General features: G+C 42.2%; 1 protein-coding gene across 4 annotated transcripts in view; it reads right to left on the reverse strand.

The window, feature by feature from the left end:
• Positions 1–21,237, reverse strand: part of ZNF423 (zinc finger protein 423) — a 262,152-nt gene that overhangs the window by 157,963 nt on the left and 82,952 nt on the right. For all 4 annotated transcript variants that reach the window (XR_009278371.1, XM_058845965.1, XM_058845963.1 and 1 more), the window contains one exon: positions 1,766–1,966. Coding sequence is in view for 3 of the 4 variants with exons in the window: in XM_058845965.1 (XP_058701948.1) it covers positions 1,766–1,966 (201 nt within the window). In the remaining variant the exon portion in view is untranslated. The remainder of the gene's footprint in view (positions 1–1,765; positions 1,967–21,237) is intronic.

The following is a 21,237-nucleotide window of genomic DNA, read 5'->3' on the forward strand; positions in this document are numbered from 1 at the left end:
GATTTGCCTCTGGAAAAAAATTGCTCCTTTTCATAGCACTGCTGTCACCTGTCATAACCTTACTTTCCTGCTCTGGAGTCCCCCTCAGCAGTGCCCGCTCCCCTCTGCCTGTTGTGCCATTACAGCTGTTTGGGGACCACACAGGGAACCAGACCCAAGCAGAATTTGGGCTAAAAAGAGCCTCCTTTTGTGGGGCTCACTCCCAGCACCATGAGCAGCTGTCCCAGCACAACTGAGGAGACCGGGCAGTGATGGAGCAGTAGCCCAGGGCACTTCTTCCTTGAAAAGGACTGATGCACATGGGCTGTGCACTTCACCTTCCAGTTTGGAAAGCAAGGGGTTTTCTGTACAGAAAGTTACATTTTCCTGCTTACTCCCCTGCAGCAGACTGCCATGTGCAGAAGTCTCAGGCCAGTGCCATGGCTGTCAGCTGGCTGGGAAATTATCCTGCAAGAAGTGGCCTTTCGATTTTACGCACTTTCAAGTTTGCAGCCTGTGCAGGGCTTAAATGAGAGTGCAGAGCAAGGAGCCCTGGGGGCAGGCTTAGGACTGCAATCCCTATCCAACTGCAAGCATGGGAAAAGCCCCAACATCCCTCTGTCCTTCCTCCCAGCAAGCAGATGGGAACAAGAGCAGGGAGGCCTCCCCTCTGCAAGCCAGAGTGAGACAAGGGAGGGTGCTCTTGGGGTGGGAGGGAGACCAAGCCAAAGCCTCCACCTGACCCTCCCTCCCTTGCTGTATTCCATCCCCTGTGTTTTTTCTTCACTGAGCATCATTTTACTTATGCCCAAAAAGGAGAGCAGAAAACATAGACTAATTACAAAACAAATTAAGTGGCCAGGAGGAATATGCACTCAGGGGAGAGATGATGGGATACTGCTGCACCAGAGGAGAAACTAACCCTTCTGCCTTCTGCCAGCCTTGACCTACCCGTCTGCCATAACAGCAACAGCCTAAAAATAATTTAGATGAGTGTGGAGGAAGACATGATGGCGGAGTATTCAACTCTGGGAAGGTGAAAGATAAGAATCCCTGATTTAAATACATATGAACATATTCTGTGCTTCCCCTCCTAAGATTTTATTTAATCTTTGGTAAAATCTGCAAAGCTTTTTCCTACCCCTGTAAATCGGCTTAGCGTGCTTGGCTGAGTACCTGCTGCTACCGCCGGCCATGCAGAGGAAGCCCTGGAAAAGCAAGGTATGTTGCAATTGTTCACACCGGTGGTCTGAGCTTGTTCTTACTTTACAGAAAGTAAAATCAAGATCAGCGTAGGCTGATGCCATCCTCACTTCCATAAAATTCAAAAGGCAATGTAATAATAACCTAGGGAGAATGCTGTATTTTTAGGGTGGGATTACAGCACTCGCACTATGAATTTTAATCTCAGGAATCATCATGTTCTTTTAGGGGTTCAGAGACCTTTTTTCCTGGGAGTTTTGCACACTTCAGTCATTTAACTTTTTTAATCTTCCTACATTTGGAGAGAGAGGGAAAAATACCTGCCTGACACTTTTAGCATTAAAAAACTCCGCAACATTTTTGTCTAACGTAATTACTGACAGATTCCAATTGGAAAGCTGTTGCTTTTATTTTAATTTTGTTAAAGGAGTGAACAAAGGCTGCCCAAGGCACCACAATAAAATTACATTAACTGTAAAATTACATTATTAATTCTTTAATCTCACTTGAGGCCTCAAGCTGTTGCTATGTCCAATTACCCAGCTAACCACCTGTCAGAACTGTAAAGCTAGTTTAACATTACCTCCAGGACAGTTGTGTGCCCTGTGTTCAGTCAGGTCTGCCAGTGAATCGAAGTCCTGCTGACAGTTATCGCAGGTGTAAATTGACTCATCCTCCATGTCTTCATCTTCCTCATTTCTCTCTTCCTGGCTCGTCACACTGTTCCTCTCTTCCAGGGCCCGGCTGTCCTTCGCTTCGCTCTCCAGCTCTCCTCCCAGGCCACCTGCCAACAGCAAGAACATCCTCTAAGTTTGAGAGGTCTGAAAAATAAGAGCTTTAAGAAGGATGTTGTGCTTATTAAGATACATTTAATTACAGCCGCTCTCACATTATTCCCAACACCTTTCATTATATTAATGTGGTTTTTATATCATGTGGTGCAACAATTCTCAACTGTATTCTCTGCTGCTTAGTGCGAATCCTGCAAACACTCTCTCCTAATCTTCTCTGGTGGGTGTATAGCAGGAGCCTCTAACTCTGTCATATAAAGTTGTTAGTGTTTTATCACTTAACCAGATTCTCAAAGCTTTAAAAATTGGCAAGATTAATTACAGCCCGCAAAGAAAAGGCATGTGCTGAATTTTAATTCTCAGTGCTCTCCTCTTCCCACCGCCCCCAAGCCCCAATATTAGTAACAACAAGCGAAAAAAATGCTCTAGCTGAATATCCCAAAGCACACACGTACCCCAGGACATGAGAGGTCTTGCTGAACTAATGAGAGGCACTTGGTTGGGCAGATGAGCCTGACATTGTGCTGACCTAGCTGAGAGCAGACACAGCACATCTGACCTTCAGGTCTCTCCGATATTTTTTATCTTGGTCTGTGGCCGGAGTGTGGGCTAGCACATACATCTTTGCCAACCCCCCCAAGTTTTTATCTGTGTTTGTGCACAGGGAGACCAAGTTCTCTGACAGCTCCAGAAACTCCCCAGTGTGGGGGCCAAACACCCCAGGGCTGTGCAGGTGGCAGCTCCACACAGGGAGCAGCTGGCTCTCCACTGGCCGTGGGGTGGGTGGCAGGACAGCTGCTCACCCCCTCCAGGACATCCTCAGTGGCCTTTGTGAGGGATAAGCTTGCAGCCACATCCTCCCACCTCCAGGACACCCCCTTGGCCACAGTGGAAACCCAGGTGTGCCTGAAGCCAGTCCATGCAGCACTGCAGCCAACGCTTGCTTGGGCTCTCTGGAGAGGCCACAGAGCTGAAAATTCCCTTCTAAGTCCCTGCTGCCCTCTCAGCAGGGAAAGCACCCATTAGGCACACTAGCCATGGTGGCCAGGCTTTGGTGACCAGCTGAAATAGGGCTGCCTCCACCTCTTCAGATCAGCGCCAAAAAGATTAAGGACAACCAATGCTGAGAACATGAAACAAAGATGAAAATAAAATTTATTAAAGATGAAAACTGGTTACCACAAGGACTGCAATTCAGACACACATTACTAGAGCTCTGCTACCACTATCCAGACAGAGCACATTTCATACCATCTTCTGCTCTGCGCATGGTAACATAAATCAACCGGTGTAAAACACTCTGCAGCTTTCCACGGAGCTCTCGTAACATGACGTACGAATGGAATATTTCCATTCCAATTGCAATGGAAATATTAAAAATCAGTGCCTGCGTTGGTGTGTCACAGCCTCCCTCTTAGCAGTTAACTAATCTGCACATTTTCAGTTTCTTTTACTGCTAAATTATACATACCTTTCTACTACAAAATTTCCATTAAGGGCAAGATATAATATTCATCTTAAAAATCAGATATGCCACTTACACAGCAGTAATGAATTTAAGGATTTAGTTATAAAAAGTATCACTCACTAAGCACTCCATATTGTAAGTCATCATCTATACTATGTTTATTCAATAATATGCCACTAGCTGAACCTCATTGCTTTATAGCGTCTTCCTTAAATAAAAATGTCTTGTAATGAAAAAACCGCACAATTCTGGTTCTCTTCTATTACTGCTTCACCAAATAATAAGTCACTTTTAGACCTATGCTAGCTTTGCTTTATTTCACACATCATTTAATGCATATATTCAAATTATCACTTACATTTTGTCATATTTACTTGGCACACCTTTATACAGTGTCTCATTCCAGACTGCAATCACAAACATTTTAGCTCGTTCAATCTTTTTAAAGCCTATGTCCTGCAGACTTGATAGTTAATAAATCAGAATGTCAGCTCTCCAGTTTCATGACAGAAACCTAAAAAAAGAGTCCAAGTATATAAATGTAACCTAAAGAATTGGCACCTGCATCCATGCTGCCTGCTGACAAAGGGCTCAGGGAAGCACTTCTGAACTGACGTCACCACAACCTGAAGAAGAAAGCTTTTAGGCAACTTTGAGGAGCTTTAAGGGACCTTCACTAATATTTTTAGCAGAAATGCTGTCTTTTGAGAGTTAACCTAAAGACCAGTTGATCTGGTGAGTACACTGTGACAAATTCATCCTTGGTTTTACTCCAATACTTCGTGACTACACCAGGGATAAAGCTGCTCGACCGAGTCCAACAATAACAAATAATTTAGCACACTGCTTTAGGAAAAATAAATTGTACAATGTGAGATAAGAAAATAGATTCCCCACTGCAAAGCAAAATTCCAGAAACATTTTTTAATTCCCTGTTGAATGGGAAATCTGATCCTCCAGGCAACTTCTCAAAAATGTCGTTACTTGACAGAGCTGTATGTCAAATAACACAAGAGTGAAGCTTGTAGAAATTATTTAGCAAATGCAGCACTGCTTTACAATGGGATTCTTTTGCTGGTTTTGGTGAGTTGAAGGAATTGTACATGTCTGCCACACCTCGATGTTACTGTCCGTCAAACAAAATGGTCTTCAGATTCCTCTGCTGAGAGCTGCACTCTTCGTGCTTGCCTCGCGAATACCAAACACTGCTGAGAAAAATCGGTGCTGTTCCTTGGGGTTTGACTACAGGCTGCCAGCAGGGTGTGAGGGGTGCGGGCGGCCCTGGGGAGACACTCACTCCTTGCCCAGGGGAGCAAAACAAGCAGGGCAGTGATGGGAATGGGTGGTCCAGCCAGCAAGGAAAGCTTCAAACGCAGCCCAGCTGCTCCCGCAATGAGCTCAGTTTCCCTGATGAGGACAGCAGGCCACGAGCATTCCTCGGGAACTCGTTTCTGCAGAGCTCTGCTGTAGCAGTTCACAGATTTAACCTGCAGCTTTCCTGCTGGCAAGAACTGCAGGAGCACGTCGTCTGTGGGTGCAAGCACACTGCCAGGGGTGCTGGAGTCACCAAGGTGCTGCTGGCACCACGAGCAGGGGTGGCTTTGGAGCTGGGCCTGGCTCTGAGGGGACACGTCTGCACTCCTCCAAGCAAAGGGGCTTCTTTGAGCCAACAGGACCTTTTGCAGTTTCCAAAGATCAGTGGCTGCCTTGTGGCATCAAGCACAGATATGTTTACTGCCGCAGCTAATTTTTAAGATTCCATTTTTAAGCCTTGGATCTTAGTAAGCTTAATTCAAAAGCAAGTAGTTTCTACCTAGATTGCTTAAAAAATTTGCAATAATCTCAGTTACCAACCTGGAGGAATTTGTGCACCAAACACCACTGTGAGGAGAGCACGGCACCACAGGCACACAGCTCACACACAAGGCTGGGGCAAATGCCAGCAGAAGGGAACTGCTGGCAGCATCAGGATACATGATCAGGATAAATGATCACTGATCAGTTCCAAAGAGGGGGTGACACTTTGGTATTACGAGTAATTTTTAAGTGACCCTGCCACATCTAATGATGGTTTAACAATCTTCTTTTATGAGTAAGAGAAGATACAATTTGAGAGGTCAGTCTTAAAAGTATACCTCACTGCCCAAAATGTCAGGAAATGGGGTGGGGGGGCTTTTTTGTTTTTCTTTTCTTTTTTTTTTTTTGCCCCCCTTTTTTCCCCTGTAGCACAGTGGAAGGTCTGCAGGGCTTTACACAAGAAGAATATTTTACCCTATGACCTAAACAATCTGGCCAACAGTCAGGAATATGTTATTCTAATTGCCACTAAACTTAATGTTGTTAATGACTCTTGTTTTTTTCTATACAAGCCAGCTTATGCTCTAGAAAGCTACTATTTCAAAGGAGACATAGCAAGAACTGGGAGTGTTCCTGCCTGACCTGGTGGTCCAAGGAATGTGGCAAACTTGGCAAAGATGAAAAAGTGAATTCCCAAAGGCCTAGTTTGAAAGTTGCAGTCAGTAGAAATGCCTTCTGAGCTGTGTTCAAAACAGCTCTGTTACAGGAACAACGCACTCCTAAAGCCAAATATTTGGAAACAGATTACATGTACCATATTCAGCTTGGGCCTCGCTCAAGTCAAGAGCAGATTTCCCTTGCTTCAGTCAGCCTGGGACAGACGGCCCTGCCACCAGGCTGGGACTGTGCTTGGAGCTTAGCATGGCTCAGCCTCAGCCCAGCCATGAAAGCCACAGCAAACAGCTTTGGGGACTTCAGTTAGTGGGGCAGGACTGAAGGCAGGGCAAAGACAGAGCCGTACTGGAAAGATGCTGATGCCTACCTACAATTTCCACTGAAACACTTGGAAGTGGGTAATACCTTGCAACACATGGGCCAGAAAAACTGAAAAGAAACCAACATCAGCTTATTTTTTCATGTGTGGAATCAATTATGGACAGTTTAAATTTTTTATTCTGTCAACACAATACAGGACAGGCAAGCTTTTCTATCTTTTTGCCAATAAATTTTCTGGGGCTTTTTAAATTTTTTTTTAAAGTGTGTTGACTTTTTGAAGCTGAGATTTATTTCAAATCTAGGGCTGCTCTTAGGAACACGCTATTTAGTGCAGGGTCATGCCTGGCTTTAAATAGGTCCAATGGGGCTTCCATGAAGAGTTGCTTCTTTTCAGCAGGCACACACTGATGCAGTGCTAGGCAGCACTTTCTGTCCCAGCAACTTTGCCACACAGAGCTAAGGCTGCAAAGGCACACTGCAAAGCACCACATAAACACCTACACACACACACATGGACATGCACTGCCCAGCTCCGGCAGCTGGAAGGCAAAATGTAAAATGAAGAGCAGGAAAGAGGCATTTCTTTGCTCCTCACCTTGGTCCAAACAAAAACAAAGATCTCACACAGGACTACAGTTATTTCTAGAAGTTTTCCTGAGATGCAGGACAAGTGATAAAAGTAGATGGCACTGAAGAAATTAAAGCTAATTGCTGGAGGAGTGATGGGTGCTGGCAAACAACTGACACCTCCTGGGGCTTGGCAGAGCCCTGCAGTGCCCACCCAGGGGTGCAGCCTTCCTGCCCCGAGGCCAGAGGGCTACCCCAGCAAGACAAAAGGAAAGGAAATTTCATCCATAATTAGGAAGTGAGAACAAAAGAGACAAATGACTTAAAGGAAAAGCCTAATCTAAACGTTTGTTAGTGAATGTTTTGCTCAGTGTCAAATGCCAAATCAGTGTGGGGGAGGTTTCTACTTTTATGTGGTTTGTTACATTTTAGTGTTGTCTTTAGCTCTGGAACATAGAAATAGAGTCCAAAGTTCTCTGTACTTGTGATCAAAGAATGAACAAATGCCAAAAAAGTCACTAGTGTTTCAGTAATTAAATCACAAACAAACTTAAACTGAAATCTTCATTGTAGGATGAAGTCCTGCCTTTGCTGGGTACTCCCACTCTGTGACTCTGCAACATTTCAAAAAATGTCTTTTTTAAACACTTCCATTTTGAACACAGATATGCGTGTGTGCTACCTCTCAATGGGCCAGGGCCCTCCTGTGAGCCACCGTAACCTCTGCTACCATACCCACACAAAGCTACCAAAAATCTGCTCCAGCCGAGCTAACCAGGTCAGAAAGCGTGGATTGCATCCCAGGACCACGACCAGGTATCAAAGGCAGCTCGTTCCACACATCAAATCATCCCTATGTGCATCAAAGACAAGCAGGTTTGGTCCTCCATCATGCAGTGCAGCATACCACTTTCACATGGTGTCAAACCACATGTGGTAAAGAAAAAAGGTGCCTAGCTGAAAAACAAAGAGCCAGAAAGGAATAATGCATGGAACACCACAGTACATTCATGCAATGGTAAATCACATGGGATGACTACATGACAGGGCAAGCGAGCAAAGTGCAGGCGCACAATCCTGCTGACACTCAGCCGCCGTGCAATGCTTCTCTCAGGCTGACCAGATCCACGTATCAGATCTTGCCTTCCCTCAACAAGGGGAAAAAAACAATCATAATACCAAAAAAAATTATTTGATCCAGCATGTAGTTAATGGTGTTGGCCTCCTAAGACTTACAACTTAATAAAATTGATCTCGCTGCAGTACTGTAATGAAGAACAGTAGGATAAGGCTACCCTCGAACCATGAAAATTGCATATTGTTACCTCCTCGTGCCCTCCTAGGGCTATGGCCGCTGCAGCCTCCACGAGCTGTCATTTGTCTGCCTCTGACAGCAGCCTCCACCAACAAGCAGCAACGGTGGCTGCAAGAGCTTCTTTTGGAAAGGCAAGGGAAGAGGGAGAGTGTTCAGTGCTGGCTGTTTCTGCATAATAACCCACGGGAAGAAGCACAGATTACACCAGTAATACTGTTTTATGTGAAGGGTGTTAACAATAAAATATACAAAAGTCCGAGATTTTAGGAAGCGCACATGATAACATTTCACAACAGAGCCTTATTACACTCCGGTACGATTAAATCATAGTAATTTGCAAGTAAATGGACAGTTCTCAGCATTCTTCAATTTGGCAAAGAAAAACTAATTTAGTAGGGTACAGCACCTCCTTCCATATCTGCTGGTATACACACTCTTAGAGAAAGGGGTTCCAAGCACCCCAGGAGTAACTGCTGCCAGCACCAACATTGCACCTGCTTCTGCTGGCCCTGCACCGCTCACAGAACTGGTGTTGACACCCCTGCACATCCCACAGCTGCCTCTCAGCAGCCTTCTCTTAGCTTACCAACACTTCTCAGGGAAAATGTCCATCTTCCTTCAGGTAGGATGCAATTTTCTCAAATTAGCAGCAGTTTAAGAAAACCTCAAGTGTCTGCCTGGAGTTTAAAGGCATGGAAAGTGGCAGGAGCATGCAGCAGAGGACTGGCAGCTCGTTGCACTCTCCTTTGCTGTAGCAGCCACAGATATCACACACAGAATGGGTAACACACATTGGGTAACAAACCTATTGCCCTGCAGTGCCTTGCTTCCACCTGAGCCCACCTACATCTCTACACTCCGCTATAGACATACACCATACATATATTCAGAGATATGTGGTACAATTGCCCTGTTTTGTCCAGTGAAAGCAACACTTTGCTATCTTTGCCTGTGTGCAAATCCAACCTTGCTGCTGGGCTGAGTGTAGCAACTCCCAAACGATGTCTGTTTTTACAGCCAGTCCTGGCTCCAAGCTCTCTAGAACTGTGTAGCCACTTACATCCAGCATCTAACCTGAAACCCATTGGCTTTGCTCAGACAATGATTCTTACACATCACATTCACATACACAAATCCACCCTACAACCCTGGTCTTCTTGCATCAAGACTTCCATAGTATCCTTTAAGTCAACATACTAGAGAAACCTTTTAATAAATGCTGTTAATTTTTTTATTGATCAAACTGTGAGCCATTTAATTTTCTGTTGTAGCAGAAATCTCCTATAGGAGCATTCAGATTGAGTTTCTTTATTCTGTCTCTAGAAGCATGTCACTTTTCATTATTGCTTAAAAATTAGAAAGCAGTTTCTCTGTTCTTTATGGCTTTTTTTAAGTTTAGTTACTGAAGGGTTATTAAACTAGGAAAATATACAGACAGGCATAATGTGATGAATAAATTCCTCACTGTCTCTAACCAACTTTAACATTAGCCTTTTTTATAATTTTTTAGGTTTATTTTCACTGAAAGACTGCCTGTAATTATTACTCATGTTCTCCCCAAACACTTATGTTACTAAAGTGTGAAATGTCTTCTAACACAAAGACAGTTCTCTAGGAAGTAATTACGAAAATGCATTCAGGGGCAATAATTTTATATTAACTGTCAGCAGCATACATCTTCTGAAAAGGCACTTGTTATGAAGGAATTATTTGTGTGGAATTTGAAGGCACTGAAGGCGAAAGAAAATTGCAGAAACACATTAAACTGAAACTCCAGCTCCCTCATCAAGGGTCAGTTTATGTTTAAATCATTACCTTGAAGTCAACCCCACACCTTCTAAAGACTCTTATTAGAAAGACAATTTCAATTTATGCACAAATTGGACACAGTCTCCAGTTTTTAGAGTGGAACAATTTACACCCCCTTTTTAAAGAAATTTCTGAGCAGCTAATCGAAAGACATACGTCTGAAAATTATGGACTTTTATTAACCTTTCACTGATGACACTAAAAATACTTGCTACTGATTTATGGCTAGTAACAAAAATAGCAGCCTCAAAACTGACCAAGCACATTAAAAAGATATCTGTGTCTGTAATGGCTGCAAGAAAAGATTTAATGAGTATTTCACTGTAACTTTTAGCCTACAGGCCAATCCCTCAGTCCTTAGGAAGGTGAAATAGCTCAGTGAAAGGTTTTTAAAAAGTGAGACCCAGCAACAGTAATTAAGCATCACATCATTTTAAAAGTGTTTTTAAAAAAATCAAATAAGGAAATCATATAAACAACACCAAACAGTAAAATTTCCTCTTAATCGTAGCTGCAGGTAATGTTTCAGCCTTTCTAGTGCTTTTACTAAAATGATTTAGATGTTACTGTGCTATGTGACAAATGCACTTACACTCCGAAAAGCGGACAAAGAGCTGAGTTATTATTATTTATTTGCATGCAAGCAGCAGTGGGATTGTACTTTATAGTGTTAACAGCACATAGTGTTTATCAGCTCTTCAGTGTTTGGCAGCCAGTTTAACAGGATAAATATGGGATGCAAACACTTCCCTGACACAAAAAGCCTTGTAAGTGAATTTTAGGGAATGCAAGGAAAGGCGGAGTGGAGCAGCCCAGAGCGTGCCCAAGTGTTTGGCTGGAGCAGCGCCTGACTGTGGGACACTGTCCAGCCACTGACCATGGTCACCTTCAGGGTGACCTCCCCAGGCCAGCAGCAAACAGTCCCTCCACAGGGCTGTGAGGTGAGCAGCACCCCCTTCTACACCAGGAACCTGCTCCTTGGAAAGGACAGCCTCAAAACCCTGTAGATCTGCTTTGTGCATCTCTGAGGCTTCCAAATCAGAAAATACATTTGCACCCAAACTGCTCGACAGTCATCTGAGGACTTACTTCAGATCCACTTACTCAAGATGTGTGACTGCCATGCAACACATTATCTGACTCTGAAAAAAGATGCTGCGGTCCACTTCCAGATTCCAAAAGTGCATCTGAATGGGAGTAACTGCCACCTTCAGTTCCAATAATGAGGTTCAAATCAAACCAGATCTAAAATCCATTTTACATGCATGCATTTTAGATATAAAGTTCATTTATATGCACAAAGAAATTAGAATGCAGCAAGTATTAACTTCAAAGAGAAGTGCACTTCATCATAAAAATGTGCTTTTCACTCTTTCACATACAACTGCTAAATACTATTGACCATCATACTCTGATAAATACATGTAACTTTTCAGAAGAAAAATGACACTTAAACTTTATTTAGGTATATGAATATTTTAATAAAACAACTTATTGTTTTTCAAGTCTTTGTTGAAGAAAAGTGTTCTGTTTCCAGCAGTCCTATGGAATTCCACTCACAGCTAACATGGGACTTCTTAATCACATTTTAATCCATAGGCATGACAAACCCTTTCCTTTCTTTGAGGAAATGGTGTGAACGATTTTCTTTTTTTTTTTTTTTTTTCTTTTTGTGGCTTTTTCATTGTTTGGTGCTTTTTTACTTCAAGGTAAAGCCAGATATCTGCAAAACTTAAATCTATAGCTCCCTGAACAGACAGAATATTCAGAAGGCTTAATAAAATTCACATGTGGCTTGTTATTGCAGCTGCATATCAAATGCAAAAATAAGGTATTGACTGGTTCTGCTCAAAATAGCAGCTGCTGGAACCCTTTATTAAAATAAACCTGTTGATTTTCAAAGAGAAAAATTACAGATGATGTAATTTACCATAAGCGATAAATGCCACTACGTATTTTGATGCCCCTTTGCCTAATTCAAAATGTAGATTCATTTATTGTTCCTCCATAAGGTCCAGGACTTTGAATTGTCCTTTCTGCAGGAAGTTCTGGTCCTGGAGAATTTGTGTCTTCAGTGTACAGCCCTCAGTGTACGCACACAGGAGCAAGATGTAAGCAGAGCAAGGACTCCATACAAAAATACCCTCTTAGGTCCCTGAATATATTTCCTTTCAAAATGCACTTTCCCCATGCTTGAAATACAGATTTGTTTAAAAGCTTTGCTGGAAAGGAATGCCTTTCACAAAACAAACTGGTAGGATCCTACAGGTAGCGTTTACATTCCTCCTTTTATACTATAAAAACCCCAGAACATTAGGAGTGAGAGAGTAAGAGAGCCCTCTGCAAAATGTCAGGAACCAAGGGGTGCATCAATACAGGGGGAAAAAGTGGAACAAGAGCAAAAAATGTATTGGAGTAGGAATTAAAATACAGGCAAATTAGAGAAAGCAATAACTATTTCACTGACCTTCTCATGGGTCTTGGGCTGCTCAGAACCTGCCTGGATCATTTTCCATTGGGAATTATAAATGTGAGGCTGAAGGAGCACAGAAGGGACCCTCTTCTGTGATAAGTGTGCCTGGAAGTCTTCAAAACTGTGATTAAAGACTTGAGAGGCTTCAGTGGGGCCGGGTTTGTGGAGTTAACTTCTCAGTTAAAACTTCTGTTTTTATCCAGGGTACAGAGGGTTGAACCTGGACCACAACTTAGTTGTGGGTTTTATGGTCTGATGAAATACCCTACATCATCTTTGGAGGAAAAAACCCTCACTGATTTTCTCTCTACAAATCTGGCTTGCTCTGGAAAAAACAAAAAGGTGTTTCAAATGCACACGAGGAAAAGCCACATTTTCCCAAACCCATGCTCAAGTCTCTCTGCAACCAGTTCCTGCTGGCAGAGGCTCAGGTTGCTGCTCAAGGGGAGCCTTCCAAGGCTCAAGGGGGTCAGTGCCAGCACAGAGAGCAGAAACTAGGAGAACAGTACCTTTACTCTGCTCCAGCTATGGCTGGGAGGGACATCTGTAGATAGCCCAAGTGATTTAGGGGGCTAATACCCACAAGTGGCAACAGACTGTAGTAAAAAGCCATGAAATTGGAAATGAGTGAGAGTTAGGCACCTATGTGTCCAAACAGCTTCAAAGAGCAGGGCTTGCAAGCTTTCAGCAATATCACACTCAGGTCTCGTTGTGCATCTCTGCACAGCCAAGCACCAGGCTGGGCACCGTGTCCTGGTGCAGGGATTCAAACCACAGCAAAAGAATTCAGTTAATGAACGTGGAAAAAAGCAACTGTTACAACAAGATTTTCAATCAGAAAAGAGATAAGAAAATCATACTGTGCAGCACAGGAAAGAGTATTTAACAGGTGGCCAAGTTATTAAAGAACCATTGGATTTTGCAGAGTTTTCCCTCCCACGTTTCCCTGGCCAGCTCCTGCAGCACAAACACACACCGAACCTGCCCAGCAAATACACCCAGGAGATCAACACAAGCCAACAAGGGATGACTCAGGAAGTTTCCTGCCACTTCCTGCCCTTTCTCTCTTCCCTGGGCTTAAAACAAGTGATTTTGGGCTGTGGGCTCAGTAAAATTTCAGTTTGAGTTTAAAACAAGCCCACATGCAAAAATTAATGTATCTCAGATTTCCTTTCTAATTTCTTTCCTTAATACCGAAGTTTGAAGTCCTACACGTTTCACTTGACAAAGCCATTAATTCAGTAATTTCACATAATTAAATCGAGCAAAGCAGAGTATTTAAATTGGAGCTAAGTGAAATATACTTCTGTGCAGCTCATGCTGTTAGAATTGTGCTGCATGCTATTCTGCTGCTGCTCATTTATTAATTTAGGATCGGCTGAAATGTGACACTGTGTAATAAGGAATTCACTGGTTTCAACAGTATTAGATATAAATTTTTTATTTTTTTTTTTAAATCACAGAGGACAATATATCAAGCACCAAATGAAATAAGTTAATCCCTTTGAATGAGCCCTCAGCAGAGCACTTCTGCACCCAGCTGAAACTGGCACCCAGGTTTGCACTTTCCCTGTGATAACTAATTTCTGAATAGAGCTTTTCAGCTATTTATCCCTGAAATAAGCAGTGAGCTGCACTAGTCCTCCAGTGTGCTCATCCTTTTAGCAATGGTATCACTTTTTTCACTAATATCTTCCTGAATTTTTTCTTCTAGCCTTATATAGCAAAAGAAGTGTGAAAAGACATTTAAAAGACTTAAAGCTAAAATTACTTTAAAGCTGAGTCTTCCTCAGACCCCCTCATTCAGCAAGTCCCAAGTGTCAGAGCAGGAGACAGCAGTATGAATACAGCACCAGGAACTGGAAGAACCCTTGGATCTACCATGAGAACGATGGATGGCAAAAAAGAATAAAAAGAACAGATAAAACCTGAAGTCCATATTTTGTGCTGTCAAATGAGTAATAAAAGTGAAGAAATTAAGACAGCAAATAATCCAAATAGTGGAAATACTTTAAGTAATTAACAAAACCTCTCCAGAATAGAGTGGTGTGGGTTGGTTTTTTTTTTCTTTCCACAGTGCTTTCTGCTTCTCAAATTTCTCATGAATTACTTTAATTGGGCTCTTCCAGGTAGGCTGGAAGTTCCTCCACTTCTTCCTGGCCTCAAAGGACAGCTGTGAGAGGGCCAGCTCTGGCCTGCTCATGAAAGCCCTCACCAGATACAGCTCATAATGAGCCGCTCCCACTAATGAAAAAGGGGGGGCTAGGGGAGATATTGTTGCTGTTGTAATTAAGCTTGTGAAGAGTTTATTTGGAGAGAAATTAGATTTATTTACATGCTGCTTTGTTGCTGATGAAGCACCAGCTATCTGGGAGAACTTCTAATTAACCCTAATTTAGTTGATGCGCTCTTTTAGCAGCCCCATTCCCTGTGTACTTTGCCAAGGTAAAAAGCAGTAACTGTAACAGAATTATCCTTTTTTTCAAAGGCACTTTTTTGGGAAAAACCTAGTCCCAACTTTTTTCCTTACATTATGGAATTTTTGTTTTAGTTGCTGACTGGCAGGAAGATGCAAAGTTGACAACTTTATCCTACTCTATGGCTTGTTCAAGAGCCTGCAGTGGGTGCAGAAAAAGGGGTTAAGGGTTTGCTTTAGACCCTTCCACTGCTCTTACAGCCATCACAGCTACGAGTCTGTTTTTAAACCTCTTCCACTCCCTACATCCTTGGCCAGTTTTGCTGTCTGGCCACAGAGTTCATTAACCAGATATAGTTTTAAGTTATTTCATTACAGGATCGAGCTAAAAATCACTTAACTCTTAGGAAGTCTTTTCTTATTTAATAGTTCACTGATGACTCTGCTGCTTTTCCTGTGCCTTTGGTGTAGCTTTTCTGAATTGTCTGCAACTCAGAAAGACATTCAAAATACAACACACTTACAACCTCTTTACATAAAAAAACCCCAAAACACAAAAATGTCTCCAGTTTTTAAAAATCATTTTGGAGGAAGAGCAACAACAATTCTTACTTAATTTCACACACATGACACCATGAACACTAAGCACCATTTTTCGGAATTAAGGGTGAAAAATGAAATGGAATTTAGTTCTATTATACAGAGGAACCTATGCTTTTTCATCACAACACAAACCCTGAGATTCAAAGAGCATTTGCAGAAGAATTATCACTCATGTCTTCACCACTATGGCTGTTTACACATACAGTATAAAGAGACAAAAAACAGGGGAAAAAAAGAGTGGATTTCGCAAACGTCGTGTCTGGAAATTGTTTTACCAATCTGACTATTACAAACACGTGCAAGATTTCTGCCTGAAATTCACCTTAATCAGAAAAAGTACATTTTTGCTGCACAGCCTTTCTTTCATAAGATTATAGACCAAATGCTGCTCTCAGTTATACCTTGCTAGCCCTGTTGATTTTCTTTATGCTTCTTGGATGTTAGTTTGGAAATTTGGCAATAAATGTATTTTGTTTAATATGAACAAGGAAAAGAAGCCAAATGCTTTTTACACAGTAAATTTCTCATTCATTTAGTAGAATAAATGGCCTTCTGGACTACTGTGCTAATTGCAGAGGGTCTGCATATATGAACTGCTATCAAGGTTTAAGCCCACACTTTCTCAGTTTCAATAATGGACACACATTCTGTAGAAACAAATGACAGCATTACAAACCGACCATTTTTCTGTAAATATTTGATTAAATGAACAGTGCAAAATTGAAAACTTCCCTTTTGTCACTGAAAGGACAGCCTATAGATATCTTTCTTTAATATTGTCAAAATTATGTAGAGGAAGACTTCAATTCAAAACACTGTCTTACAGACTTTTAAGCAAGATCCACAGTCAGGAAAAGGCACTGATCATTTTTTGTTGCTACAGTTGCATCTCCTTGATGTGTCAGCAGGAATGGCCTGACATAGCCCTTCTTGGGAGAATGCTAATTCAAGTCCAAGTTACACATTTCCTTTAACAAAAACCATAAGTGAAATCAAGATGGAACTAATCAGTCTGTCAAAACGATACATTTACAAACCACAAAAACATCTTATTTGAATAAGAAAGAAATAGTTCTCTGATTTGCTTTCTGTGAATGGAAACAACTCCATTTATATTTACTCATCTGACAAAATCAGGGCACAGGAATTTAGGGTCATTTAAGTCACCTACAGCCCCTATACAAGCTAAATAATACCAATAAGCACAATTCTACACCATGCCCAGCTCGAGGGATCCAAAAAACATCTCAGGGGAAAAACATCACTCCTCCTCTCAAGGAGAACACAATAGATTAAAATAAAATATACACAGAGCAAAAAATCTAAATTTCAAACCCTTCTCAGAGAACTTTTTCTGCCAAGGTGATTCAGTCAGCCCTAGCTCACTATGCACACAGAGGGGCACAACCAGCAAGCGCCTTCCCACCGTATTTCTCTCAAACTGAAAATTCTCTCTGGCTTTGGTTCAAATAGAGTCTTAAAACACATACACACACTACATGGAGATTTCACTACGTCAGTGGTTTTCTTTATCTGAGCAAAAACTTCCAACCAATAGGGAAGGAATTTGCCTACAGGGTCTCTCCGTTTTATGCTGGCAAATAACTTCCTTCAGAAATACTGCAGCTAGCAGTATCGAGGCGCTTGGAGGACAAACTGTGGGATCAAGTGATGTGTGTAATCCCATCATTCTACCACAAGGAAACGGCACTGTTAAACATCTGAGTTTTCCTTTTGGAGCTTTGATGAGTTTACTAAGAAAACGTAACACTGGGCTCACTGACTAGAACACTCAAGTTTAAGGAAAAGCCTGTTTTCTTCAGTAGTAATGATGCAATATTTCACAGCTCTTAAAAGCACCTTTTGTGTTTGAAACACAAAAGTAACACTTGCATATCAGTTTATCTGTAAAACATAAACTTCCCGTGCTGCAGGAGCCTGAAACGAGAGTGCAGAGTGGTGGCTCTCCCATATTCTGAGGAGAAATAAGCTTCTACCCAAACATTACGCCTACAAATTTCAACCCAGCAACAAAGATGGTGAATTTTCTATATCTAGATGATTACATCACTAAAATACATTGAACAGATTCACTGCAAATGCATCAAAGGTTTTGACAAGACCGGTTATTTTCAGCCAAATTACCAGGCCGATGTTTAAATAGCAGTAAGCTGAAGGAGTACTTGTTTATCTGTTGCAAACTACCAACTTATCCTCAAGGAAAGGCCAAGCTAAAATATGTACTTCTAAATCCACACTGTTCAGCAGCGTTCAGAATAATCTCATTCTGACTCACATGTTTACATTTTTACTGCTAATTGATTTACCCCTTCTGAAGGAGTTGCCTTGAACAGGAGGCATCCCTTCTTTCTCCCCTTGCCCCCCCGCTCCAGCTTCATTACAACCCTGAGCTGTTGCCAAAATGAGATATTGCCTCATTTTTGGTACCATGCCCTTGAAGGCATCTTATTAGAAAAGACCATTTCTTAATTAACATTTTTGATCTTTAATCTATTACACATCCCTTTAATCCCATACGGAGGAGCTTTTGGCCCACTTCCGCGGCATGGCGGTGGGAGGCAATAGACTTGGCAATTTGTGCTGAGGGCTCTCTCCCAGCTGGGCTCCAGCACGGCCGGCTGCAGGGCTGGCTGTGCTCTCACTGGTCAGCAGCAGACATTTGCAGTTATTATTTTATTGCCTTTTGTTTTTGAATATAGACTTCAGAGAGCCAGGGCTCAGTATTAAAGCCAACAGGCAGAATGGCAAGCTTGTGGATGAGATCAGACTTCAGCAAGTGGCTGTCAGGCTCTTAGAATAACCAGGAAAACTCTTAAGTGGGAGATTTAGTGGATCACCAACATGTGAAGTGTTAAAGAAAAGTACAATGTTAAGTCCCTTACATCATTTTACTTGCAAATAATTACAGCAATTACAATGTGCTAACTGGCAATTAACATTACAGGCTTCACAACTCACCAGAATTTTTTAAAACACGCTGTGGTCCTATGTAAATTGTCTCTTTGGTACTTCTGATTTGGTGGCTGTATGAGCTAATGGCTACACATTAGCTCAGCAGATCTCAGAACAGTATTGCCCACGTGCCAGATAATTTAATTAGAGGCTTGATCTTGTCAGAGCTTTATGCAACACAGACTGCTTCCAAGCAAAGTGTGTGGGTTTTTTTTCCTTTCTCTTTAGTGTTTTGTGACTGTCTAATAATTTCTACTAAGGAACACCAAAGCCATCCAAGGGAGAAAGGAAGCACGGGCAGTGGCACACACCAACAGGCAGCACTCCAGTCCCAAGTGCAAGGAATTCAAAAATATGTAGAGCAAGACACATTGAGCACCTCTTCCACACACACATCAGTCCACTGCCAGGTCTCTGCACACATCTATTAAATCTTCATTGCGCTGTTACTCAGCCCCAAAGAAGACAAAGGTCACTTGTCTCCAAGTGAGAGCTATAGGGTATCTCAAATCTCATTATAAATGGTGCCATTTAACAGTTTTCTCATTTGAATTTATACACAACAAATACAAGATTATGAGATGAGCTTGGTTTATTTTGACAGTGACATTGTAATTCCTTGTAGTGACACTGGAAAAAGGGTACTTTAGACACTAAATGACAGAAATGCAAACATATCTTCTCTTACCACCTTAATTTTTGTTTGCTACACATTTTTATACTACAATAACAATACTTGGACTCTTGGTCTAAAAGCTAAACAGCTGAAGACAATATAACCAAAAATACCATAGTAAAGGCTACAAAACTTTTACAAGTCAGGTCAATGTTGAGCAAGACCCACTAGAGGTCCCTTCCAACCCAAATGATTCTACTTTCCTGTACTGAACAAGCACAGATTTTTTGGGCAAAGCATCATAAATTTCATGTATTTCTTCACTGCAGTTTCATATCAGTGTTCTTTCACAGTGTAGAATGCAAAGCAGTGCAGCTTGTTCATTCCATTTATTTTTCTTCTTTTACAACCTTGTTTATAAAACCCCATTCTCCTTACTGCCACAATTTGTGTTTTTTTTAAGAAGAATGATTACTGGGGATCCACCACTGTGGCATTATATTTTATTGATTTTTCTTGTTTAAGCAACAGGCCAACATAATATATTCTACTATTCTTGTTCTACATTTATTCAGGCTGGGAGCTTTGAGCTACCGGTTACAACTGCAAAATATAAACCAGTCAAAGGAGAACAAGTTTCTGTGTAAACCAAAGAAATTGTTCACCAGGAGACTTTTGTTCAATTCTCCAGCTGTCTGCTTTCACAAAGGTAAAACCCACTGCAATCACTTCCTACGGCAACATGGTTTCAGCTTCCCCCACTCCTACCAGCCAGACAAGGCAGATTTGGAAAAGCAAAGCCACTGACCTGCAGAAATGACTCAAAGCAGGATGGGCTGGCAAGTGCCCATCAGCCCCCAAGCCTCTGGGGGAGGTCACCCTGCACCACTGTGCACACTGCATAATGCAAAGTAGTGTGGAGACATGGCACAAGGAAAAATTCCTACTAGGTTGGGAGGCTTAATTAGCATTTGCAAAGTACTGTGAGATCCTACATAAAAATATTTACTGAAATAAGCTCTAGAAAGCACAATTTGCCTGATCATTCTGTCTGCTCAAATCTGCAGATTAGGAAAGCCAGAGTGAAGCAGAATTGGATCAGTTAGAGATGAGAAGGATTTATCAGGTGATCTTATCTATCCCTCTGCTAATAGAAGACGATTCCTATAGTTTATTTTCAAGTTCTTTGTCCAGTCTAGTTTGTAAATTCCCAAAGTAATGGAAGATAATACCATGCTATTAGATCCCACTACCTGGAAATGTTTCCTGATATTCAGCCTAGCATCTCCTTTGCTTTACTCTAGCCCATTACTCCTAGTTGTGCCCCTGAAAGCTATGGTAAACAACAGATATAACCTCTATTTAGAAACACAAAAGATGTTTATCTAATTGCTGCCCTCCACTTGGGCAGCAAGGGAGAACAAGGCGGCACCACTGAAAGAAACACAGGAAGGGAAGAAGATGGGACGGTGCTATGCTGTGCCTTCCTCTTCTCCAGCACTCACTCCAGCTCAATGGCAGATCCTTCACGAGGATTTTCATGCCTGAGGGAGACCGAGCAAGCCCAGGAGAGCCAGGAAGGCTGCTCCTGATGGTCCACCCCTGAAAGCGATTGACTTCCTTCAGCCCTTGCTGGGAAATGAAACAGTGTTACAATCTCCCAGCAGATAAAGTGCCAACAGGCACACCTTTAAATAAAAAGCACATTTATCACAGGGAGAAAAATGCTGGGAAGACAGGGATGGAACCCTGGGGAGGTTGGCCCCTGCCCACCTCAGAACATCAGTATGCAACCATCCGTGCTGGTGGCATGTTTGTGTCTCTGGCAGGATGCTGCTGCCAGAGACCCTATTAGAACATCCCCAAATTCACAGCAGCCCCACACCAGCACAAACACCAAGCTCACAAGAATTCAGATGAGGTTATCCTGATGACCCCAGAGATATTCCTAAACTTGACTGAAACCTTGCTGCCCAGTCCTGATGCACTGCTGGCATCCCAGTGCACACCAGTCCTTGGGGCCTTATCCCCAAGGCCAGGTGGGGCTGTGGCCCTGCAGCCTGCAGAAATCCTCCTTTACAGATGTGGCCTGTAGCAGTTAGGAGGGCTGGCTTTAGGCACTGGGCACCAGTGACATGCTGCAATGCACTACACTCAGCTTCCTTTAAGCAGACCAGCTTTGCAGTGTACATTGTCTTTAAGAACCCTGAGAAGGGGTGAGTGATGGAGTA

Source organism: Poecile atricapillus, chromosome 10, assembly GCF_030490865.1.
Source record: "Poecile atricapillus isolate bPoeAtr1 chromosome 10, bPoeAtr1.hap1, whole genome shotgun sequence".
NCBI classification, from domain to species: domain Eukaryota; kingdom Metazoa; phylum Chordata; class Aves; order Passeriformes; family Paridae; genus Poecile; species Poecile atricapillus.